The sequence below is a fragment of the Geotrypetes seraphini genome, chromosome 12 (assembly GCF_902459505.1).
Source record: "Geotrypetes seraphini chromosome 12, aGeoSer1.1, whole genome shotgun sequence".
In the NCBI taxonomy this organism is placed as follows: Eukaryota; Metazoa; Chordata; class Amphibia; order Gymnophiona; family Dermophiidae; genus Geotrypetes; species Geotrypetes seraphini.
This window is the reverse complement of record NC_047095.1, coordinates 116,494,244-116,520,748: the sequence shown is the minus strand read 5'-3', so window position 1 is coordinate 116,520,748 and position 26,505 is coordinate 116,494,244. Positions and strand designations below refer to the sequence as shown.

Sequence of the window (26,505 nt, the reverse complement as noted above, 5' to 3'; positions counted from 1 at the left end):
ACAAGGAGCACTGTGGGTTTGAACCCACATCCTTAGGGTGCTGAGGCTGTAGCTTTAACCACTACGCCACACTCTCCCCCTTGTGACACAGCACTGGTAATATTCCTGTCATCAGAATGAACTCCTTTCACATACCACTACCCTCTTTCAACCTCCACTCAACCAGTTCCTAATAGGGTCTGCGAATCCAGGTTTTGGAAAGCCCTGGCCTCATGGCTGCATCTGGAGGGACCTCTGAGCATGCGCGGATGACATCACACGCATCCGGGCATGCTCAGAGACACTCCAGAAACGGCCCAGAGCTCGGAAAACAAAGAGGAGGCTTTGCGGGGGCGGGGCTAGGGGGTCCGGGTTTCTCCGGACAAAAATCTGGTAACCCTAAACCATATCTCTTCTTGGCTGGGCTGAGAACTTTTCAGCACCCCCTTGTAATGTGAAGCGTGCCAGTCTCTGGTAACCAGAGCTGAGATTGTGATGTCATAATGCCTCATTCCACCAATAAGAGCCAACCTCATCGGTGATGTCACAATGGCTTGATTATCCCCACACAGCTCACTTTTATTACATATAACAGTGATTTTCAATTTCTAGAGACATTGTTTTTCTTTAATTGAAGGGGGAGGGAGTTATCAACGTGGGCTATCGTATTATTTTATTGCTAACTCCCAGTTATTAGTAACTAAGTCTCATTGCATAAAATGGGATCTTTACTGAAATAGTGCAAGTTAGTGGTACAATAATCACCCATGATTTGTGCAGTTGGATTGTTTTGCTTCTGTTTACAGTATCTGTTAATTACCATACAACATTAATTTTTAAAAAATTTGAACTAAGATATGGTATTTGGCATTTCTAAAGATCCATCTTAAGCACGCGGGATCTGGCTAGCATTCTCTGAAGGGGAGGCAGTGAGGGCTCAGCTGGGGATTTTTGCACATGCTCTGTACAGAAGGTCTTTTTTTTCTACTTTTCCTTTCTGTAGTCTCTGCAGCAAAGAGCAGAAAACACCGAATCCAGGCAGAAAACTTTCTGCTTCCTGGGACTGAGAATCCCTAAAGGCCCCTGGCCCCAGATCTGCAGGGGGGGGGGGAGAGGAAGGAGTTTATCCCAAAGACCCTCGGAAATCAGCCCAGCCTCCCCTGTCTTTATTCATCTTTCCAGAAACAGGGAACTCTTCAGCCTGGATCCAGCCCGGCAGCTGCAGAATTGGGGGAAATCAGGAGGGAAATGTCTGCCTTGGTTTCAGATCAGGTAAGGGAGAAACTCTCTGGTGCTCTTGCTTTCTCTCTCAGACATAATATTTCATGCATTTATACTCCTCTTTCTCACACACTCTCTTCCCCCCTCCCCCCACTACTCTATAAGCCTGACCCCCCTACTCTCTCTAGTTTTCAGCCTTCAGACATCAACTCCCCACTTCTCTCCCTCCCACTTGGTCAGCTGGTGCCGCCTCCTCCTTTACTGGGAGCACACAGCCTGAAACCTCCTCCTCTCACTGCCGCCTTCATACGCTGTTGTCACCTCTCCTCGGAATCTGCCAGCCCCCCTGACGCAATGGTCCCCAAAGCAGTCCTGGGGAACCCCAGCCAGTCAGATGTTCTGGATCTCCACACTGAACATGCAGGAGAGACATTTGCATGCAGCGGAATCAACCTCATGAATATTCATTGCAGATATCTTGGGAAAAAACCCGACTGGCTGGGGTTCCCCCAAGAATCGCTGCCCTGGAGATTTAAGCAGACATAACTGGTGGGGCGGCAACCCAAGGTCGAGCACTCCCTCCTCTGGCTGGAGCACCCCTCCTCCAGGCGATGGGAAGGTGTATGGCTCGGTTGCGGGTCCCCTGCCCTGGAATAGGAAGTTGACATCAGAAGGGGCGGGGACTAACAGTCTGCAGACCCGCGACCACTCCAGCACCTCTGAACTAGAGAGTTGCGCGGGGACAGAAATCCCACCCATCCCCGCCAGGATCCTCTCCGTCCCCACCCGTCCCCGCCAGGATCCTCTCCATCCCCACCCGTCCCCGTCAGGATCCTCTCCATCCCCTCCCGTCCCCGCCAGGATCCTCTCCATCCCCACCCGTCCCCGCCAGGATCCTCTCCATCCCGACCCGTCCCTGTCAGGATCCTCTCCGTCCCCACCCGTCCCCGCCAGGATCCTCTCCATCCTCACCCGTCCCCGTCAGGATCCTCTCCATCCCCGCCAGTCTCCATAAAAAGCAGCAATTACTTCTGACAGGATCATCAATTCCACAGTTTCTTTTGTGTTTGCGCTGCTGTTTTCCTTGTGGAATCTCTTTGGTGGAACCCTTTTTTTGTTTTCTGTTCAGGTAATTAACTTATAACCCCCCTCTTTTACTAAGGCTGACGTGTCCATTATATTATATGGACGAACCCTGCTTCCAAAGTCTTTCATCCCCATGGGAATCCCGTTGGCTAGAGGGGGTCGCCTTGGGAGTCCCGTGGGTTAGGGGGGATTTCCGCGGGACCCCCGCGATCCCCGTTCCCGTGCAGACCTCTACTCTGAACCCCCACTTTGGTACACCACTGCATGTAGAGCAGGTCTCAACCCAGTCTTTGGGGCCCACCAACCCAGTTAGGTTTTCAGGATCTCCTCAATGAATATGCATGAGATAGATTTACATACCTAGGAGATAATGCTTGCAAATCAATCTCATCCGTACTCATTGTAGAAATCCAAAAACCTGACTGGCTGGATATGCCCCAAGCAGCGGCGTGGCGAGGGTGAGAAGCGCACCCCTCTTTTAACTTCCCCAGCGCGAGCGGCGTCGCCAACTTGCTGTCCGCGTTGACGCTGGCTCTTCCTCTTACGTCGCATCCCGGGCACAGGACCCGGAAGTGATATCGGCGGGAGAACCGACGCTAGCGCAAACAGCGGGTTGGAATTGCTGCTCGCACCGGTGAAGTGATAAGCGATACGGTGGGAAGGAAATGAAGGCGCACGGTGGGGATTGTGAAGGAGCAGGGGGGAGGATGTTAGAGAGGAGGAAAGGTGCCGGCACCCGGGGCGGTCTGCCCCCACCTTTATTATGCCACTGCCCCTAAGGACTGGATTGAGAAGCACTGCTCTAAGGTAGAGGAGATCTCATGTCACTGGCAGAGGTATTTATAAGAGAATGTATTAAGCCCACGTTATAATGAAGTTGAAGGGAGACGTTCTGAGAGTGTCCCCTTTGCTGTTCCAGGTGCCGGTTGCTTTCAGCGACGTCGCTGCTTATTTCTGGGAAGTGGAGTGGGACGTTCTGGGGGAGCGGCAGAAGAAGCTGTACAAGGAAGTCATCAAGGAGATCCACGGCATCCTCACGTCACGAGGTAAATAGAAACATAGAAAATGGCGGCAGAAAAGGGCTATAGCCCACCAAGTCTGCCCATTCCAAGTATCCGCCCCCCTGAATTCACTCCCTTAAAGATCCCACGTGAGTATCCCATTTTCTCTTAAAATCCGTCACGCTGCTGGCCTCAATCACCTGCAGTGGGAGTCTGTTCCAGTGATCCACCACTCTTTTGGTGAAGTAGTACTTTCTGGAGTCGCTATGAAACTTCCCTCCCCTGATTTTCAGCGGATGCCCTCTGGTGGTCGAGGGTCCCATGAGACAGAAGATATCATCCTCCGACTCGATACGTCCCGTGATGTACTTATACGTTTCAATCATGTCTCCCCGTTCTCTTCTTTCCTCAAGTGAGTACAGCCACCATTTTTTTAGTCTTTCTTCATACGTGAGATCTTTGAGCCCCAAGACCATCCTGGTGGCCGTTCGCTGAACCGACTTGATCCTCAGCATGTCCTTACGGTAGTGTGGTCTCCAGAACTGAACACAGTACTCCAAGTGAGGCCTCACCATGGATCTGTATAACGGCATCATGACTTCAGGTCTCCTGCTGACAAAACCTCTACGGATACAACCCATCAATTGTCTTGCCCTGGAGGAAGCTTTCTCCACTTGATTGGCAGCCTTCATATCCTCACTAATGATCACCCCTAGATCACGTTCCACCGTGGTCCTAACCAAGGTCTCACCATTTAGTACATAAGTTCTGCGCGGGTTTCTCTTACCCAGGTGCATTATCTTGCATTTTTTAGCATTGAAGCCTAGCTGCCAAGTAGTTGACCATCGTTCCAGCAGCAGTAGGTCGTGGGTTATATTATCAGGTAATAAGCTTTTGCCTACTATGTTGCAAAGTTTGGCCGCGTTAGTTATCTATAACCCATAAACCCTCTGCATCTTGGGTCTAATCCCGGTTGGCAGATTCCACAGACACCTTAAATTTAGGGCATGTTAAAAAAAAAAAAAACAACAACCAGTTTCAATGGGAAGCCAAGTTCAAATCCCACTTTGGACATGTCATGGCAGGGTGTGTAATTATGCACATCTTGGGGTAAAAAAAACGTCGTCTAAAGTTAGATGCCAAACATTTGGGTAAGAAGCATCAATTCTATAATATTTCTTTTATATATTTACTAGTCTTATAGCCCGTGACATTAACGGGTGCTAGAATATATGTGTGTGTGTCTGTCTTTATTTTTTTTTTCTCTCTCTCCTTAGCCGCTCTCTGTATTTCTGTCTGTCATTTTTTTTTTTTCCTTGGCTGTCCACTACCACCCCTTGCCTGCTCCCCCTGTCCATTCTCTCTTCCTTTTACCTCCCTGTGTCCTCCACCACCCCATCACTGCTCACCTTATCCAGCAGAAGCCCTTCTCCCTTTGTTTTACCTCCCCCTGTCCATCATCACCTCCTTCCTGCTCCCCCTGTCCAGCAGTAGGCCTGTCTTCATTTTTCTGACCCCCCTCTCTCTGTTCATCAGCATCTCTTCCCCTGTCCATCAACCCCTTTTCTGCCCCTCCATTTCCTTGTGTTGCAGCATTTCCCTCCCACCCCACTTCCCTGTGCAGTATTTTCCTCCCCCCATACCTTCTTCCTGAACTCCATGTTAAAATGCTTTCCGGGTTTGGCTGCCGCGGCCTGCAGCCGCCGCGGCCGACATCCGACTCGGGCCGCCGCAGCCGACATCCGACTCGGGCCGCCGCGGTGGACATTCGCCTCAGGGGTGGAGGAAGAGAGAGAGCGGAGAGAGTACGGTGCGCAAGGGAACGACGGCGGCGGGGACGTGCAACTTACAGGAAGGGAGGGAGGGAACGCAGGCGGGGATCGTGAGAGCCACCGCTGCATCTTTCAAAAGGGAGCAGGGCAGACCGTAAGCCGCGCAGGCGCACTTCCTAGCTACAGCTCACGGAAAACAGACGCACGCATAGGAAGTGCGCATGCGCGGCTTACCGTTTTATTAGATTAGATTTACTTTTCTATACTGTTCTCTCAGGGGAGCTCAGAATGAATTTATTCAGGTCCTCGAGCATTTTCCCTATCTGTCCTGGCAGGTTCACAGTCTATCTAATGGACCTGGGGCAATGAGGGGATTAAGTGACTTGCCCAGGGTCACAAGGAGCAGCGTGGGTTTGAACCCACAACGTCAGAGTGCTGAGGCTGTAGCTTTAACCACTGCGCCACTCTGGAAATCAAAATGTAGTAAAAGTGAGCCATATCTAGGCCAATCAAGCCATTGTGACATCACTGATGAGGTTGGCTCTTATTGGTGGAATGAGGCATTATGATGTCACAATCTCTGCTCTGGTTATCAGAGGCTGGAACTTTTCACACTACTTATTTATTCAATTTTCTATGCCTTTCTCCCAGGGGAGCTCAGAATGGTTTTATTAATTCATTCAGGTACTCAAGCATTTCCCCCTGTCTGTCCCAGTGGACTCACAATCTATCTAATGTACCTGGGGCAATGGGGGGATTAAGTGACTCGCTAAGGGTCACAAGGAGCAGCGTGGGTTTGAACCCACAACCCCAGGGTGATGAGGCTGTAGCTTGAACCACGGTGCAATTTTAGAAATCAAAGTGTGGTAGAAGTGAGCCAAGTCTAGGAAAATCAGACCCATTGTGACATCACTGATGAAGTTGGCTCTTATTGGTGGAATGAGGCATTATGATGTCACAATACCAGCTCTGGTTATCAGAGGCTGAAAACTTTTCACACTATTTATATGTATTCAATTTTTCTGTACCATTCTCCCAAGGGAGCTCAGAATGGTTGTATGAATTCATTCAGGTACTCAAGCATTTCCCCCTGTCTGTCCCGGTGGACTCACAATCTATCTAATGTACCCAAGGCAATGGGGGGGATTGAGTGACTTGCCCAGGGTCACAAGGAGCAGCAGTGTGGATTTGAACCCACAGCCTCAGGGAGCTGAGGCTGTAGCTTTGACCGCGGTGCCACACTCTGCCCCCTTTTAAGGCTGCGGTGAAAAAACGTGGCTCTTTGTTCAGGCCTATAATGAGTGACCGAGTCCTCTGAGAGCCGACTCCTCCGACACCAAACCACTCTGCCAGAACCTTTGGAGATCACCTTGGCTCTCTTCCTGTTTTCCTTCCACTCCCTTTGCACGAATGAATGCATAGATTTGATTGAATCGCTTTTCCGTCATATTAGTTGGAGTTCTTTTCCATTTTTTGCCTAGCCTGTGAATGGCTTAGCTCTGTACTGCCAGTTGCAGCAGTATAGCAAGTTTTAAATACGTCGAAACATCAAAGAAAACTTAAAATATTCGGTTTCTATATCCTACTCAAAGGTACAGTTGCATTTCTAAAAGCAAAAACAGAAATTCAAACTTAGCTTTCTAACTCCCCTCTCTACCTCATCCTAAAAGACCTTCCTCCCTCCCTCTTCCCCTTCTGTTTCTTCTCCTCTCCTCCCTCTACTTCTCTGCCTTAACTCGAATTGTACGCTGGCATCTTTTCTTCCCGTTCCTCCCCATCCCCGCGGTCTAGCATCTCTCTTACCCTCACCATGCTATTCCGCCCACCCCTCCACGGGAACCTGTGCTTGCTCACAGTTCTTCCCAGTGGCGCTACTATAACTCTTCGGCAGTTGCCTTTGGCGACTCAGAAGCTCTCTCTCTACTACTGCTTCCCGCCTAAGTGGAGACAGGAAGCAGTAGCAGAGGAAAAAGCTTCCAGGTCGCCAAAGACACCACGTGTACTTTACTCACGCTGCTGGCGGCCCAATGAGTTAGAGCAGCATCGCTGGGAACGAGAATGGCGAGCAAGCCCTGGATCTCACCGGGGAGAGGGGACTCCAGATAGGTACGTGAGTCACCCAGAAGCTCTCCTCGGGATGCCATTGGCTCGTGGGCCTTGCATTGAAGACCACTGCCCTAAACTGTACCATTCCCTTGGGTTTTTGCAGCCTTACATTTCTTAGCATTAAATCTTAGCTGCCAAATCCTGGACCATTCTAAAGCTTTGCTAGGTCTTTCCTCTTGTTATCTACCCTATCAGGAGTGTCTATGCTAATGAGGCTCTCTATACAGGATCTCACGAAGGGATTGACAACTCAAGTGTTCAGGAATGATGATAATAATAACTTTATTTTTATATACCGCAATACCACAAACAGTTTAGAGCAGTTTACAGAGGAAGAGACTGTATATAGACAGCGATATTACAAAAATCTTTCCAAATTACATTAACATTTTAAGATTAATCAAATTTTTCCTGGAAGTGTTTTAGAAGTACATCATGGTAGAAATGGAGTCAGAGAAGTTTATCAAAGAGATAAATTTTGATTGACTTCCTAAAAGTTTGGTAAGAAAGAGCGTTTGAGATGTACCTATTTACTAGAAAGATTACCAAGGAACATAAGAATTGCCACTGCTGAGTCAGACCAGTGGTCCGCTCACACGGCGGCCCTCTGGTCTAAGACCAGCACCCCAACTGAGACTAGCCCTACCAGCGCACGTTCTTGTTCAGCAGAAACTTGTCTAACTTTGTCTTGAATCCTTGGAAGGTGTTTTCCCCTATAACAGCCTCTGGAAGAGCGTTCCAGCTCTCTACCACTCTCTGGGTGAAGAAGAACTTCCTTACGTTTGTACGGAATCTATCCCCTTTTAACTTTAGAGCGTGTCCTCTCGTTCTCCCTACCTTGGAGAGGGTGAACAACCTGTCCTTATCTACTAAGTCTATCCCCTTCAGTACCTTGAATGTTTCGATCATGTCCCCTCTCAATCTCCTCTGTTCGAGGGAGAAGAGGCCCAGTTTCTCTAATCTTTCGCTGTACGGCAGCTCCTCCAGCCCCTTAACCATCTTAGTCGCTCTTCTCTGGACCCTTTCGAGTAGTACCATGTCCTTCTTCATGTACGGCGACCAGTGCTGGACGCAGTACTCCAGGTGAGGGCGTACCATGGCCCGGTACAGCGGCATGATAACCTTCTCTGATCTGTTCATGATCCCCTTCTTTATCATTCCTAGCATTCTGTTCGCCCTTTTTGCCGCCGCCGCACATGTGTGGATGGCTTCATTGACTTGTCGATCAGAACAAGCTAAAGAGCGACAAGTCACCAGGTCCGGACGGCATTCACCCAAGGGTGCTCAAGGAATTAAGGAATGAAATAGCAGAGACACTTCAGCAAATATGCAACCTATCCCTAAAAACTGGAGAGATCCCGGAGGACTGGAAAATAGCTAATGTCACGCCCATCTTCAAGAAGGGTTCGAGGGGCGACCCGGGAAACTATAGGCCGGTAAGCCTCACATCGGTCCCGGGAAAGATGATGGAGGCACTGATTAAGGACAGCATCTGTGACCATATCGAAAAAAATGGACAGCTAAGGTCGAGCCAGCATGGGTTCTGCAAGGGTAGGTCGTGCCTCACAAACTTGTTGTACTTCTTTGAGGGGGTAAATAACCAGGTGGACAAAGGTGAACCCATAGACATAATTTACCTAGACTTCCAGAAAGCCTTCGATAAGGTACCACATGAGCGGTTGCTCAGGAAGCTATGGAATCATGGGGTGCGCGGGGAGGTCCACCGATGGATCAAAAACTGGCTGGCAGACAGGAAGCAGAGGGTTGGTGTAAAGGGCCATTACTCGGACTGGCAAGGGGTCACGAGCGGGGTTCCTCAAGGATCGGTGCTGGGACCGCTCCTGTTTAACATATTCATTGACGACCTGGAGGCGGGAACAAAATGCGAGGTCATCAAATTCGCAGATGACACCAAACTATTCAGCAAGGTTGAAACCACGGTTGACTGCGAGAATCTCCAAAGGGATCTTACGACATTGGAAGAATGGGCGAAAAAGTGGCAAATGAGCTTCAATGTAGGGAAATGCAAGGTCATGCATATAGGGAGAAGGAACCCGATGTTCACTTACAAAATGGGGGGATCAATGCTAGGGGTCAGTAATCTGGAAAGAGACTTGGGAGTGATGGTAGACACGACATTGAAGGCGTCGGCACAGTGCGCCACAGCCTCGAGGAAAGCAAACCAAATGTTAGGTATCATTAAGAAGGGTATCTCGACCAGAACGAGGGAGGTCATCCTGCCACTGTACCGGGCTATGGTGCGCCCGCATCTGGAATACTGTGTACAGTACTGGTCACCGTACCTCAAAAAGGACATGGCAATGCTTGAGGGAGTCCAGAGAAGAGCAACTAAACTGATTAAGGGTATGGAAAACCTTACATACACTGACAGACTGAAGAAGCTGGGGCTGTTCTCCCTGGAAAAGCGGAGACTCAGAGGAGATATGATAGAGACCTTCAAGATCCTGAGGGGCATCGAAAAGGTTGACAAAGACAGATTTTTCAATTTGAAAGAAACCACAAGAACAAGGGGTCACTCGATGAAATTGAAGGGGGACAGGTTTAAAACAAACGCAAGGAAGTACTTTTTCACACAGAGGGTGGTGGACACATGGAACACCCTTCCGGAGGCCGTGATAAGAAATAGCACAGTACAGGGTTTCAAGGATGACCTGGATAGGTTCCTGGAAGACAAAGGGATTGAGGGGTACAGATAAGAGCAGTGGAAGGTTTAGAGATAAGTGTAGAGGTAGGCAATAAAATTAGTCAGGGACCGCTGACCAGGCAATATGCCTGATGGGCTGCCGCGTGAGCGGACCGCTGGGCTGGATGGACCTCTGGTCTGCCCCGGCGGAGGCGACTACTTATGTACTTATGTACTTTAGAACTCCCAAGTCCCTTTCTTGGGAGGTCTCTCCAAGTACCGCCCCGGACATCCTGTATTCGTGCATGAGATTTTTGTTACCGACATGCATCACTTTACACTTATTCCACGTTGAACCTCATCTGCCATGTCGATGCCCATTCCTGGAGCCTGATTATGTCACGTTGCAGATCTTCACAATCCCCCTGCGTCTTCACTACTCTGAATAACTTCGTATCGTCCGCATATTTAATCACCTCGCTCGTCGTACCTATGTCCAGATCGTTTATAAAGATGTTAAAGAGCATGGGTCCAAGTACCTAATCTTCCCATAGAGTTCTATGTATACCCTAAATTCTGGATCTTCCTTATCAAATGCGCTAAAAAAAGTAGCTGGGATTTCTTCTACCTGGGAGCCCTCAGGCTTGCGTTCAAACTTCTCTTACTGACTTACAAGTGCATTCATTCTGTAGTCCCTCAATGTCTCTCAAGTTCAATTTATTTAATATATACCGCAAATATAAAACCAAAGGTAAATCTAAGCGGTTTACCATAAAAATTGAAAACAAGTAAATATAAAATTTAATAAGGTACGGAACAAAAAATAACCAAAACACTCCTCACTTTTCTCCCCCTATGCTCCCCCCTCCCCCTGGGGAACTCCATTCATCGGGTAAGTCCCTCTTATCTGTATCCTTCTCCTCCACCGCCAACTCCGTTCCTTCTTTCTTGCTGCGCCGTATGCCTGGAACAGGCTGCCAGAGTCAATACGTCGTGCTCTGTCTCTCTAGCGGTATTCAAGTCCACGCTAAAAGTCCACTTTTTGGAAGCTGCTCTCGACTCTCAACTCCCGCTCACCATCAGATACGTATACCTATCATATCATTCCTTCTGCTTGAAACTCCCCAACCCCGTGATGTCCTGTCTGTCTGTACAAAGTAGATTGTAAGCTCTTCTGATCAGGGACTGTCTATTAAGAACATAAGAAGTTGCTTCTACTGGGTCAGACCAGAGGTCCATCGCGCCCAGCGGTCCGTTCCCGCAGCGGCCCATCAGGTCTATGACCTGTGAAGTGGTTCCTGACCATTTCTATAACCTACCTCTGCTTCTATCTGTACCCCTCAATCCCCTTATCCTTTAGGAACCTATCTAAACCTTCCTTGAACCCCTGTACTGTTAAATGTTAAATGTACAGTGGTGCGTATGCCTAATGATAAACAGTAGTAGTATCAAAGCTAACGCCTAGAAAGGTTTTCTGCAGAGATGACCTTACCTGAATCGTCTAAGGTTTAAATTAAAGTAAGTGGTAGCTGCAAAGCTTCCACCAAGCTTTGTAGGGCACATACCCCCCTCTCTATGCATGCACTCCCACAGCTCCATTGATGCAGAACAAAGATGACCCTGCTGGAGGGGAAGAGGGTTCCACGACTTTAATTTAAAAGGTGACTTTGCTGTTTTCATTAACAGGTTATTCAATTCTTAATCCCGATGTGATATTCAAGATTAAGAAGGAAGATGAGAAATATTTAACGCAACACTGTGAGCAGAAGGAAAAAGAAAACCTGAAGGTCCCCACCAAGAGTAAGTAAAGGTTTTCTGCCAGTTATTCAGTGCTATTTGGAAAGCCAGGAACAGCTCCTGGCCAGTCAAATATCACACAGCTGACTTATCTGCCAATATTCAGTGGGAGATAGCGGCCATCTCTCACTGGATAAGGCGCCAGCATTGAATTTTTGGTTTTGCACTGACCGCAGGATATAGCCGGCTGTCTCCCGCAGTCTAAATATCGGTCCCTTTGGATTTAACGGCTCAGGGGTGATACGATAGAGGTCTATAATACTGAGCAGAGTGGAACGAGTAGATATGAATCACTTCTTTACTCTTGCCAAAAATACTAGGACAAGGGGGCATGCGATGAAGCTACTAAGTAGTAGATTTAAAACAAACCGGAGAAAATATTTCTTCACGCAGTGTGTAACTAAACTCTGGAATTCATTGCTGGGAGAATGTGTTGAAAGTAGTTAGCTTAGAAGGGTTTAAAAAAGGTTTGGATAAGTTTTTAAAAGAGAAGTCCATAAGCCATTATTAAGACGGACTTGGGAAAATGATAAGCAGCATAAAATCTATTTTACTCTTTGGGATCTTGCCAGGGTAGGCCACTGTTGGAAACAGGATACTGCGCTTGATAGACCTTTAGTCTGTCCCAGTAGGGCAATATTTGGAGGCCTGAAATCCATTTACCAATTTCAGTACTAGAGATATTATTTGCTCACTATTTATTTGTTTATTAGCCTTTATTTTCTGCTTTTTTTGGAAGAAATTTATCCGAGGCAATGAACAAGGATAATCCAAATATAGATAATAAATAATTGTACATTTACATTTTACATTAGAGATTTTTATTCCGCCTGTGCCTTTCGGTTCTAAGCGGATTACAAAATTGGAAGAGAACTGGACATTTCCAGGAAGTTTACATATCAGGAATATAATATGTTTACATATCAGGTTTAAATCACAGGTAAGGAGAGCAGTACATTCAAGTTAAGGAGATTATTACGTAGCGCTGAGGAAGAAATATTGGTTACATATGGAGGTTGCTTACATGGCGTTGAGGGATGTTGTAGGAATGATGAATATGAAGGAGTAATTGTGTGTGTGTAGGCAGGAGGTTAGAGTGATGGTAGGTGTTTTTTAAATAGAAGCGTTTTGATTACTTTTCGGAGAACTTACATAGAAACATAGAAATTGACGGCAGATAAGGGCCACGGCCCATCTAGTCTGCCCACCCTGATGACCCTCCCTTACCTTTGCCTAGTGAATAGAGCCCACGTGTCGATCCCATTTGGCCTTAAAATCAGGCACGCTGCTGGCCTCAATCACCTGTAGTGGAAGATTATTCCAGCGATCAACCACCCTTTCAGTGAAAAAGAATTTCCTGGTGTCACCTCGTAGTTTCCCACCTCTGATTTTCCACGGATGCCCTCTTGTTGCCGTGGGTCCCTTGAAAAAGAAGATATCTTCTTCCGCTACGATGCGGCCCGTGAGATACTTGAACGTCTCGATCATGTCCCCCCTCTCTCTGCGCTCCTCAAGTGAGTATAGCTGCAGTTTGTCTAACCTTTCTTCGTACGGGAGATCTTTGAGTCCCGAGACCATCCGGGTGGCCATTCTCTGTACCGACTCCAATCTCAGCACATCTTTGCGATAATGTGGTCTCCAGAATTGCACACAGTATTCCAGGTGGGGCCTCAACTTTGATGTCTGATGTTTTGGTCAGCAGTTTGAAGACTGTTGGGTCAATTTTCGCTGCCTGTGTCGCTAGAAGGTTATCGTAGAGTTTCTTTCGTCTGGTACCATTGAAAGGGGGGTATGTGAATAGGCTTTGAGCTTTCCTTGTTCTGTGTGTGAGGTTGCGGTATAGGCGGTTGTTTAGGTAACTTGGTGCAGCTCCGTGGGTTACTTTGAATAGAAGACAGTAGAATTTGAATTGTGATCTTGCTTTTATTGGAAGCCAGTGAGAGTCTAAGTAAGCATTTGTGATGTGGTCAAATTTGCTAAGCGAGTAGATGAGTCTGAGGGCTGTGTTCTGAACGGTTTGTAGTTGTTTTATCATGTAGTTTGGGCATGATAGGTAGAGGCTGTTGCAGTAGTCTAAAATACTAAGTACCAGGGATTGGACAATTGTACCGGTGAAATATTCAAATAACAGTACAGAATATAGCATAGCATAATAAGGCCTACGTACATTGTCAACCTAATGAATATCCATACTTTGCTTCCAAGAATTGCGCATATAGTCCAAAACTCTGGTAGTTTTGGGAGGGAATTTAGGGGTGGTTGGGAATCAGTAGGGGGTGTGGGTGTAGGATTGTGGATGTTAGATGGTAGAAGGCCATTTAGGGCAGACCTGCCAAGTCTCCCGCTTTCAGCTTTTGTAGATCTTTTCCCATACTCCCACTGGGCAACTTTAGGCTTTCACTGAGTTGCCTCCCTGTCCAACTGAAGCAGGAAATGCCTTCATAAAATATCATTTGTATTCCACTTTTAGCCAGTGGTTCACAATTGGCATACACAATCTTTGAGTACCCACGAAAATCTTAAAATTCGGTTCATAGACAACCCCGCGAAAGACAAAGGCGCGCGCCGACAACTGAGCGCAAGACGGAGGCGCGCGCCAAAGAAAATGACAGTTTTTAGGGGATCCGACGGGGGTTTTTGTTGGGGAGCCCCCCCCAGTTTACTTAATAGAGATCACGCCGGCGTTGTGGGGGGTTTGGGGGGTTGTAACCGTCCACATTTTACTGTAAACTTCACTTTTTCCCAGTTTTTAGGAAAAAAGTGAAGTTTCCAGTAAAATGTGGGGGGTTACAACCCCCCAAACCCCCCACAACGCGGCGCGATCTCTATTAAGTAAAGTGGGGGGTTCCCCCCCCACCCACCCACCCCCGTCGGTGCCCTAAAAACAGTAATTTTCGGTGGTGCGCACCCCCGCGCTGCGCTCAATTGTCTGGGCGCGCCTTTGTCCCGGCGCGCTTTTGACCTGACATCTAAAATTCACATCACAGACAAGAGACAGAGGTCTAAATGTAAACATTATATCATCCTCATTCTACTAAATGATTAGATATTCAATTTAAAATTAGGTACAGCTAGCAGAAAAATGCTTGTGCAAAAAAAATAAGTTTTCAATAATTTTCTAAAATGTAGCAGATTCCCAGAAAATCTCAACGTGCCCGTCAAAGCATTCCAAAGAGCAAGTCCAGCAGGGGAGAAACAGGATTTCTTTGTTCGCAGAAGCCAGAGATGACATTTTATGAAAGTGTTTCCTGCTGCTGTGGGATAGGGAGGCCAGTTCTTCTGGCCACCAATCAGCTGTGCCAGGGGCGGAGCAATGGGAGAGGCTGGATGGAGCAATGGGTGGAGTGGAGCAGGCTGGGGCTGGAAATCCCCTGTCAAGTGGGTCGGTCCCCTTGGCAGCTCTATTAGAGCCCAGACCTTCTCTGTTATAAAATATATTTAGCAATTATGATGCACTTTCTGTGTGGGGACTGGGAATTGCTCCTGCCCATGCTGGTTCCAGTTCCAAAATGATGATCGCAACCTTCCACAGCAGCCTCATGAGGCTGCTGCAGGAAGTCATGGCCACCATTTTGACAAGGTAGCCAGTGAGGGCAGGAGCAATTCAGGATCACTCCTTCTCTGAAGAGGCCACTAGACCGCCATGGTGTTTAGAAGATAGGCCTGGGTAGTGCTTATGAGTGAGGAAGTAGGGGGAGGGCAGAGATAATGGGTGGCTTGGGGGGATGGGTTTTCGGGGGGGGGGGAGGGCGGGGAAGCTGTCTTGGAGGATAGGCTTGGGCCACAGTTTCAGTTTCAGATTCGTTCCGGCCGAAACCAAGTGGCAAGTTTTGGCCATGAATTTGGTTTTGGTCAGCCTCTAGAGGAGATCACAGTTTCCGTTTCCAAAGACAACTGGGATTCCTGATGTCTACTGAGCCAAGGCGCATTCTTGATATCGTTTCAGGTGTTCCGGTTCTAACATCTGTGTTCTCGTTGAGTGTCAAACAAGAGCAAGATTTCCCCGTTATGGGCCATTCTGAATCAACGATGAATGAACAGAATTACCCTTCTATAACAAGTAAGCATAAAATTCCTCCCGAATGTCTTTACTGAGGTCTGCTAGTGCCAGTTAGGAGTTCGACACTGGGAAAGCCAGAGACCACTGTCCTCTATCTCGGCCTCCGTTACTTGTTTCTCTGCTTTGAATGGCGTGAACTAAGTCTCTGGCCAGAATGTCAGTGCTGTCTGGGAGCTTCTCACTACAAAAGTACTAAAATTCCACAAGGCTGCCACTACAGGTCACATCAGCCATTTTGTAGAGGTGGCTGCTAGGGTCAGAAGTGAATGAGGTTCGCTCCTGCCCCCGTAGTCCTCCTGGATGACCAGGGAATTTTAGTCCTGGGAGGATGTAGAGAGGGGGTATGGACCTTGTTGGGGGGGGGGGGGTTGGGGACCATAGGGTTGGGAGGGGTAGGGTTGCCAGATTTTCCATTCGGAAAATCCAGACCGCCTAGACCCACCCCCAAGCCTGCCCCAGTTCCTCCCATCCCCGCCCTGAAATGCCCTAATCCCACCCCCAGTCGCCTGGTCTTGTCAGGCAGGGAGGAAATCCGCACACGTGCGGATTTCCTCCCTGCCTGACGCGATTGGACGAGGCTTTTCAAAACGCGGACAAGGTGTTGGGTTTTGAAAAGCCATCCAGACCCCCGGACATGTCCTCAAAAGGAGAACATCGGGGAAATCCGAATGTCTGGTGTAACCCTAGGGAGGAAGAATTAGAAGCCCTGAGACACCTCTGTTATGTTGTGTGTGTCCCAGCCACTTTTAAACCAGGGTCCACATAACTGCCTTACACAAGTGTTGGCTGAATTATCATCTGGGACCTGCATAATTCAATATGTATGTAAACTTGTAACCCATTCTGAGCTCTCCTGAGAGGATGCGATATAAACCCAAACAAATAAATAAGCTCCGTCAACTGGCCCCGCATTGAAAATCTGCGGCTAATTTTACCCGTGGCGGTCAGGAGCTGAATACTGACCGAAAATATAATTTTTTTTCCCAAAAGGTTCCTTTGACAGATATCTATTACCGAAAACATGTTAAGTGGATATTTATCTACTTAAAGGTTAAACGGCAGCCCCACTGCTGACCTGTTCACTTCATTGCCACCATCTTTCCCCCATAACAGGCTTCTCTGATGTCAAACCTGACATTTTAATTCGATTTAAGGAAGAGGAGTTCAGGAGTGAGGCCCAGGGATCTGAGGAAAGTGGAAACCCGACCGTCAGAGACGCATGTAAGGATCTGTCAGCTGGAAAGTTGAGGAAGAAAAAGGGAGAAACTTGACATGGGGAAGGAGGGGGGGGAAGTGAGATATTGACCACTTTTTTGAGGGGAAAAGGGTAGGGAAGGGGATTTGTTGGGCTGTCTTGGGTGGGGGGAAGGTTAGGAAAGGGGCTAAGCGAACCAGGTGATGTAGCTTGGATCAAAACTACTGATCTATCCTGTGACACAGTCACTGGTGTTGGAAGGGAGAAGCGGGCCGTCTTGGTGGGGGCTCCGGCATCCCTCCTCTCTGCCCACCCACCCTTTTAAAATTTCCCCGGCAGCGAGCAGCATGCGGGCTTCAGCTGTCCTTCTGACATCACTTCCTGGTGGGAAAATGCACTCCTGGCACTGTTTCAGAGGGCCTTTGGGGTATTTCAGTTTTCAGAGCTCACAGGATTGCCTTCGGTTGACTCTTAGCCAAGTGTTGCTTTTAGTATCCAATATTATTTTAAAAACTGAAAACATTTTTCTCACTTTTCCAACAGTCGGAAGTCCTGACCCTGTACTAGAGACCCTGAAATTAGAAGAGCTTTATGCCCGCAACCAGAGAGGGTTAGAGGTGGTTTATGAAGGCAAGAGCGGTAAGTCCAAAACGTCCCTAATCCTTCTTGTCCATGCTGTGCGCTATGGAGAATTGTAGACTTTTGCTTTTAGGGGGTAATTCTCTACAGACTGCCTAAAGTTAAGCACTGGGATGTAGTAGATTAGTAAGGATTGGGGTGGGTGGACCGCCCCGGACGCCATCTTGGTGGGGACGCTGGCACCTCTCTGCCCCCCCCATGCCACGCTCACGCTCTCCCTTCCCCCCAACATCACAAGCAACGTTTCCGGCCTACTGCTCACCTCGGCCTGGCTCACCTCTGAAATCACTTCCTGGTTGCGGGGCCAGGAAGTGATATCGGAGGGAAAGCCAACACCGGCGCGAGCAGCAAGCCGGAGAAGCTGCTCATGCTGGCAAAGATTTACACCCCCGCCCTTTTTACAAAACTGTAGCGTAGTTTTTAACGCTGGTCACAGCAGTAACAGCTCGGACGCTCATATGAGCGTTGTTGGCTTCCAGTTCCATGGCGAATTCAGTTCAAGATCTTGGTGCCGGTGTTTAAGGCCGTTCAGCAGTTGTTGCCAAAGGCAGTATCAGATTTAATAGTACCGTATATAGTATACCTTCTCGTAGGTTGCGCCCTGAATCGCAGTGTCTGTTGGGAGTTCCCTCTTTGAGGGCTATTGCCAAATCCACAATTGGTTCAAGGGTTTTTAGTGTGGTGGATCCACAAATATGGAATACACTTCCTGACAGTATTCCACTATTTTCGTAAGATATTGAAAGTTCTTTTGTTAAGAGAGGCTTTTGGAAATGTATCATGAGATACTTTTGTGGTAGATGTTATGTGGTTTGGTTTGGTTTTAATTTTTTAAAGAATTTATTTCATCTAAGTATTAATATATATTTTTTTATTATTAACATGTTTGTTTTAATTTATGTATGTATATTTTGTGACCCGCATAGATACTGTGATATGCGGGATGTAAGTACAGTATTTTAAATAAATAAATAAAAGTTAGACGCAGTTTGTAGAATCAGGTCCGAAGTTCATGTTTTGTATCGGCCATTAAGCATTCAAAGGTCATCATAGAATCCTAGTGGGAGTGTGTAATAGCTATTACGGATTCCGGAAAAATGTTAAAAACCTTTGAAACCTGTTGACAAAATTATTTGTTGTTGGGTGTTTTGCTCTTTTGGACTCCGCCTCAAACCTAGATTTGGAAACATAACATAAGATATCATTTGTTTTCATCGAATTCGGGCTCTATTTAGTCTTAAACATCAAATTGTATTTGCAAGTTCATAGAATGCGGAGGATAGAGGGCAGTTACATCTGGGGGTTTTTTTTACGTCTTTGAAAGTCAGGTCTGAGGTTCAGGAACTGGGTCCAGAATGAATCCAAGGCAGGGCTGGATCACCCGTTAGGTAAACTAGGCATTCCCCTAGGATGGCAAAATTTGAAGGGTGGCACCAGCATGGCTGTTATGGTGTCTATAGACTTATCATGGTTGATGCAGAGCCTTGAAACTTTCACAATTTTGAGGCCTGCCATGTCCCATCCTCTCTGAAGCAGGAAGTTTGGAAAGGCCTTGTCCCTACATCAACACTGAGGGCCTCACACCGGCCACAATGAATCTCCTATAGATGCCATGACTGCCTCAGAACACCTCATGGAGAAGCCAGGGGAGATGATCACCTCATGGAAGGGAGATGCTGCCGGACTATGAAGGGGTAGGGAAGGGAGGGGAGATGCTGGACACGAGGAGGGGGGAGCTACATGCCAGGGTGTCAAATACCCCTGGGCTGGCCCTGATCCCAGGTCTCCAGCAGGGCATTGCAAAATGATTAGTCAGTAAGTGTAATCGAAGTGAAGGGAATCGTTGCAGAGATTGAAAGTGAGGCTGAGATGCACAGAACCAGTAGGTTGAGATCAGACAGTACGCTTCCTTTCCCTATAGGCCCTCTACAATCCATATCAATTATTGTTAAATGTCATAAGGGGTCTTCATAGAGCACATGCTAGGTCATGTGACTATACTCATATGTCTTTAGTAATTGTAAAATTAATAAGATAACTTTCATTTTTATCCAACAGATAATGGATTCAGAAACAAAACTGAGGGACAGACAATGTGCGATGGGCAACAGAAGGAGAAATGGATACACAAAGACCCCTCCAGAGAGGACCTGAATCCTTCACCTGATTGTAAAAGAGGTATCACTAGAGTAACACACTCCAAGGTGAAAGATAAAGACCCAAAAGGAGAGAGAGGCTTCCTGTGTCCCGAACAAGAGAGAACCGCCAAACATTCTTTAGAGCAGTATCAGAGTCTTAGCAATGGAGGGAGACCATATACAAATGCTGATTGTTGGGAAAGAATCCCTACAGGCTCCCATGTTATTGTACACCAGGAAATGAGGGAATGCGGGAAGAGGATTACTGAGAAGTTAAGTGACGCATGTGTCCAACAATTGCAAAGAATCGAGGACAGATTTACAAGTCCTGAAAATAAGAAAGGAATCCCTAAGCCAACAAACCTAATAACAAACCCAAAATTTCACATGGCAATGAAACCACTAAGATGGACTCAGTGTGAGAAATGCTTTATGTGTAAAATAGAGCCAGAAGGATATGTGGGAACAGACTCGGAGGAAAGACCATTTCAATGTACAGAATGTGACAAAAAGAAGTTAGCCCTCAAGATGCATAAAACACCTCAAAGAGGTGAAAAGCCGTTCAAATGTAGTGAATGTGAAAAATGTTTTACAAACAAATCAGAGCTTAAAATCCATCATATAATTCACACAGGACATAAACCTTTAAATTATATTGATAGTGAGAAAAGCTTGGCTCTGAAGTCAAAGATCGGCACACATGAACTATGTCATACAGGAGAAAAACTATATACTTGTTCAAAATGTGAAAAAGGTTTCCGCTATAAATCCTCTCTTCGAAGACATGAACGGTTCCACACTGGAGAGAAACCATTCAAATGTTCTGAATGTGATAAAATGTTCAGTCAAAATTGTGATTTAAGACGCCATAAGCGGATCCATACAGGAGAGAAACCGTTTGCATGTTCAGAATGTGATAAAAGCTTTAGTCAGAAATGCGACCTAACAAAACATGAAAGGATTCACTCGGGAAAGAAACCATTTCAATGTTCTGAATGTGATAAGAACTTCAATCAAATATGCCATCTGAGACAACATGAAAAAACACATATAAGAGAAAAATTATTAGCTATTAAATTGCCTGTTTACAGTTTATAAGCTTTTCCCTGAAATCAATGCAGATCGAATATACAATTTCAGACTCTAATAACATCATGGCAGTGAAGAATATGGAGCCAATGACCATTAACTTCAAGGAAGTATTGACTATAATTAAATATTTGTTACCATCCCACAAGGTTGGATAATAAAGTGCCTTCATCACTTTCACTACGAAAATATATCAAACCACTCCCTCACCTATGTACCTCTTCTTCCCCGGGTATCCTCATCCTGCACTCCCTTGTAACTGTATATATTCCTTTCTCTCCTCTCTTCATCCTTCCAAAGTATTTTAGATCAATGTAGTCTTGTTAGAATGTTCATTTCTTATTTTTCCTCTATCTCTATTTTTCACTTCTTTGTTATTCTCCAGGCACTTTAGTTAGATTGTGAGCCTTCGGGACAGTAAGGGAATTTCTAAGTACCTATCTTACTTTTTAATTTTAATTGTTACTGTTACTGGTTACTTTACCCTGGTTAATCAGACTCTGCATCTTCGCTGTAAATGTACAGTCTCTTCTCCTGTAAACCGCTCTGAACTGTTTTGTGGTATTGCGGTATACAAAAATAAAGTTGTTATTATTATTATTATACAACTGGGCAATTTGTCATCGCTATCATCAGGATCCAGCAAGGAATTTTTCTGGGAGATCCCCTGTCACCACTCTTGTTCTGCCTGGCACTAAATCCAATGAGGAGTAAGTAGTGAAGAGTTTCTCTGATGGCCTGGGCAAATTAGTTAAGGCAACCTTCCTTAAAGGTAAGAGAAGCAAGACTGAAAACACCTCTCTAATTGAAGACTGTGACATAAGACATATATGAATATCTAGAAGTAGATGAAAATGAAACAGTCCTACACAAATTATTGAGAGAAAAGATCATCAAAGAGTACTAGAGAATACTAAAATTGATAAAGCAACTAGCAAATGCTGAAACTAATAAAGCACATTTCAGTAACTGCAAGGAATAAGATATGTTGGCAGATCCAGGAATATTTTAAATAAAAATATGTAATGCAAGTTATTGATCATCCTGCACTCTCATACAGTTTTGGAATCATAGACTACACCGTATAGACCTTGAAAATTGGATGCAAAAGAACTCCTCCATGCCTTCCAGCTAATCTGTAAGAACCAGCGTATCCTGAGAATGAACATTCCATGAATCGAAGGCAGTATGTGTCCTAGAGGGTGTCAGGTCAAAAGCGCGCCAGGACAAAGGCGCGCGCAGACAATTGAGCGCAGCGCGGAAGTGCACGCCGCACAAAATTACTGTTTTTACGGCTCCGACAGGGTGTGGGTGTGGGGGGGAACCCCCCCACTTTACTTAATAGAGATCGCGCTGCGTTGTGGGGGCGTTGGGAGTGTTCCCTCTAAGCTGAGCAGGTGTCCTCCAGCTGCATTGCTACCACTAGGGGGTGGAATATTTTCAGTCGCTAAGGACAGGTATGTTCCCTGGAGTCCTGCAGAACTTGCCTGTCCCTCACAATTGAAAAATGTGACAGTAAAACAGCACCCTCTATTGGTGAGACTGTGGGTGGAGGACTCCTGCTCAGCTTAGAGGGAACAGTGAATTCCCCCCACATTTTACTGAAAACTTCACTTTTTCCCTGTTTTTAGGGAAAAAGTTAAGTTTACAGTAAAATGTGGAGGGTTACAACCCCCCACAGCGCCGGCGCGATCTCTATTAAGTAAACTGGGGGGGGGGGGCTCCCCAACAAAACCCCCCGTCGGAGCCCCTAAAAACTGTAATTTTCTTCGGCACGCGCCTCCGTCTTGCGCTCAGTTGTCGGTGCGCACCTTTGTCTTTTGCCGACTTGTCTATGAACCGTCCTAGAGAAATACATTGCATGTACAGAGCTACTATCATCAGCTTCCAGGGTCATTTAACAGTATCAGTAGACCCAAAAATGCAAAAAAATAATGAAGTACAAATGTGAACAGCCACGATTGAGCTCCTTCTCTAAGCTCAGCTAAGCGTTCCAACATACAAAAGGTAAAAAGCAGCAGCAGAATTTAAAGATGAAAAGAAAAAAACAAACAAACCCAACTCTTTAAAGAAACAGACAAAGCAGGCGAGGAAAAATAATTGGCGTAAACACAATTATAAGGAATTGACTATCTAGTTTTCCTGATTGTAACTCGTCCTGAGCGGAAATCTTTGAAAAGCAGGGTAGTAAAGCTAAAAATGAGGCAAGAAATTTAAATCTAAAATCCAAATTTCTTTGGCAAGATGCAAGTATTAAGATGAGCAATAGCAAGAGAGTTGAGAGATTAAGATCTTATTTAATATACTCCCTCCTTCACTAACATGTAGTGCGGGTTTTACCACCGGCAGTGGCGGTAACTGCTCCGACACTCATGAGCGTCGGAGCAGTTACCGCTGCTGCCGGCATTAAAACCCATGCTACGCGTTAGTAAAGAAGGGGGATACTGTGGCATTTGAGTCACAAATCCGTTTGGAGACACTGCATCTGCGAGAAAAAGCACACAAGAAAGGAACATCATTTATAGAATAAGAAAATAATCGGTCAGAAAATACCCATTGCACAGAGAACAAAGCTGTGCTTTCATCTGTAGTGAAGACTTGGGGCAGTGGAGTCAGGCTCTGTGCTTTACCGGGATAGGTCCTTGGACCAGGGACCCCAGGAACAAGGCCTTTGGGTTCTACCATGGAGTATGGCCGTGGCATGCAGTGCAAGGAGCTAGGCCTAGGATCTCTACACTGCATCAGCCAGAACAACCTATCATCTGCTGGAGGTAGAGAAAACACTGGCGCTTTCCAGGGAGCACTTGCATATATACCAATGAGGTCACTTGAAGAAATCAATTTCTCTACCTTCCTCTGATGGTAGAGGGAATGCAACCCCACTAGTTCATAGTGGTGTATGCTAAGGAAGAGGAGACCCAGAGGGAAGAGGAAGGGGCCTGCTAGATGAACCCTAGGATTGCAAAGGACTGTCAAGAAGACGTTTCAAGTACTATAGCCTGTAAGGTCACAGTTTTTTATGGTGGTTTGGAGATTTTTCATATTGTGTTTTCTTTTCAAGCATTCTATTCAGACTCCTGATGCAAGCAATCGCCAAAACATGGGCCCTGTCTGATCCTTTAATAAAGCTGCTTCCTTGCGAACTGTGGCTCCATCTGTAGCCTTGAAAGAGACCTGGGAGTGATGGTGGACAAGTCTTTAAAGGCGTCGGCACAGTGCGCCACAGCCTCAAGAAAAGCAAACAAAATGTTGGGTATCATTAAGAAGGGTATCACGACCAGGACAAAGGAGGTCATCCTGCCACTGTATCGTGCAATGGTGCGACCGCATCTGGAGTACTGTGTCCAATATTGGTCGCCGTACCTCAAAAAGGACATGGCGGTACTTGAGGGAGTCCAGAGAAGAGCAACTAAACTGATAAGAGGTATGGAAAACCTCTCATATACTGACAGACTGAAAAAGCTGGGGCTGTTCTCCCTGGAAAAGCGGAGACTTAGAGGAGACATGATAGAAACCTTCAAGATCCTGAAGGGTATAGAAAAAGTAGACAGGGACAGATTTTTCAGATTACGGGGAACCACAAGTACAAGGGGGCACTCGGAAAAATTAAAAGGAGACAGGTTTAAAACAAATGCCAGAAAGTTCTTTTTCACCCAGAGGGTGGTGGACACATGGAACGCGCTTCCGGAGGCTGTGATAGGCCGGAGCACGTTACAAGGCTTCAAAGAAGGTTTGGATAGGTTCCTAGAGGATAAAGGAATTGAAGGGTACAGATAAGAGTAGCGGTAGGTTATAGGGATAGTCTGGGACCATTGCTCAGGCAATGGGCCTGATGGGCCGCCGCGGGAGCGGACCGCTGGGCGAGATGGACCTCTGGTCTGCCTCAGCGGAGGCAACTTCTTATGTTCTTATGTTCTTATTGCTTGCTAATATGACAAAAAAGTACTTCAAAAATCAGCCATCAATCAGACTCTGACACTAGAACAGATAACAAGAGGTGAACGTAAACATAAAGAAGAGAGACTGATAATTGCGGCTCGGACAAGACAGCTCTCAGAAGGCATAGGAAAACAACGGCAAAACAAAAACAAGACTGTATGGCACAGAACTGGAAACAGTCACACATCTCATTGTGGAGGTCTGAAGTCCAAAGATACAAAAAAGTAGCACAACTTCTCCACTGGAAATTATGTGAATGGTATAACATCACTGTACAAAAAAAAAAAAACAACCAACAAACCTCTGGGCTAATGATTGCATCAGAATTGAAGAGTTTGACACTGTTGGCCACTGTTGACACTGTTGGCCACTGTTGACACTGTTGGCAGATTTTGATGAAGAGACTAGAAATGCTTGGTGCTGGTGTTAGGTCAGGGTTTGGTGATGATTTTTTGATTGGCAGATCCAGAGAAACTTTTGAGAAGAGTTGTCTGTGGCATATGTCTGTGGCTTAGTACGCTACCCAACTGATATTTACTTATTAGGAAATGTTGTAAAATCTATTTCTTATTCCATTTTTTAACATTTGTATTTAGTTTTATATTTTTTTGTTATGTTGCATTGATTATTCATTCTTTTTTTTATATATTTATGCTTGATTTTTTTAATTGCCTTTAATTCCCAAAAACTAGCCAAGAAATGCATTGTTAGTTCAGTAAAAAAAAAGGTATTACTGTATCAGTTTTGTCTTTTTGTTTTTATTTATTAACCTATATATATCTGTATTGCCTAGTGATTGTTTGGGAGATAAGGCGATGAACAAATGCAAATGAAAAAAATAAAATCAAACCTCTGGAGCGTTCCCATTCCAGCTGATAAAAAGCATTATGCTAGAAGACTGGAAATAGTGGATAAGGAGAAAACCGACAATCCAGTTCAAACGGACCTAAGATCATTCCTTTCAGCTCTGATGGAAATTGTGTGTTACCAGCTGGTTGCTTTGCCCCTGATGCAGCCATTTCTGGCGAAACATGGCCACGGGCCTTTTATACCAGAAATATACTGAATAAAAATATTGTTTCTTCATATGGTCTGCTTCTTTTCTTCCCCCCCTCCCAACAAGAAATATTTATTTTTAAATTAATGCTTCAAAACTGTAACTTTATCTAATTCTGAAGAAAAAGAGATGATCATGGGTAGGGGAGGGTTGGTAGTCCTCCTTGAACTGTGGAACAAATTGCCTGATTCTTTGTGTAAGGAATTGGACTATCATTTATTCTGTAAGGGGTTAAAATCCTGGCTATTTTGGGGTTGGGAGGATGATGAAGGTAGGAAGGCCTTTATTTATTTTTTTGCTGCTTGGGGTATGGTGGATTGGGCTAGAGAAGGGGTGGGCAACTCCGGTCCTCAAGGGCTAGAATCCAGTCGGATTTTCAGGATTTCCCCAATGAATATGCATTGAAAGCAGTGCATGCAAATAGATCTCATGCATATTCATTGGGGAAATCCTGAAAACCCGACTGGATTCCGGCCCTCGAGGACCAGAGTTGCTCACCCCTGGGCTAGAGTATCTGGCTAAGGATGTAAAAAGACTTGAAGTGGTCCACAAAAAGGCAATGAAAATGGTGTGGGTTTGAGCCAAGAAATGTATGATGACAGACTTGAATATGTATAGAGGAGGTATGATACAGACGTTTAAAATCTTGAAAGGTATTAATAGAGAACCAAATCTTTTCCAGAGAAGGGTAAATGGTAAAACTAGAGCATATGACTTGAGATTGTGGAGTGATACACATAGGAATAAAGTCGAGAAATTCTTTTGGGTGGTTGATGCCTGGA

General features: G+C 46.0%; 1 protein-coding gene across 3 annotated transcripts; it reads left to right on the top strand.

Annotated features, from left to right (window-relative positions):
• Positions 1–979: 979 nt before the first annotated feature.
• LOC117346851 (gastrula zinc finger protein XlCGF57.1-like) lies at positions 980–26,083 on the top strand. 3 transcript variants are annotated; one of them, XM_033917017.1, is made up of 8 exons: positions 980–1,251; positions 3,206–3,332; positions 11,496–11,609; positions 15,553–15,666; positions 16,780–16,887; positions 17,405–17,500; positions 19,559–19,678; positions 25,460–26,083. In XM_033917017.1, the coding sequence occupies exons 1-8, from the start codon at positions 1,228–1,230 to the stop codon at positions 25,483–25,485; spliced, it is 729 nt and encodes a 242-aa protein (XP_033772908.1). In that variant the 5' UTR covers positions 980–1,227; the 3' UTR covers positions 25,486–26,083. The 3 variants fall into 3 exon arrangements, with proteins under 3 accessions (XP_033772908.1, XP_033772906.1, XP_033772907.1); XM_033917015.1 differs by lacking the exon at positions 25,460–26,083 and having other exon boundaries at positions 19,559–21,108; XM_033917016.1 differs by lacking the exons at positions 16,780–16,887; positions 25,460–26,083 and having other exon boundaries at positions 19,559–21,108.
• The last annotated feature ends 422 nt before the right edge of the window (positions 26,084–26,505 follow it).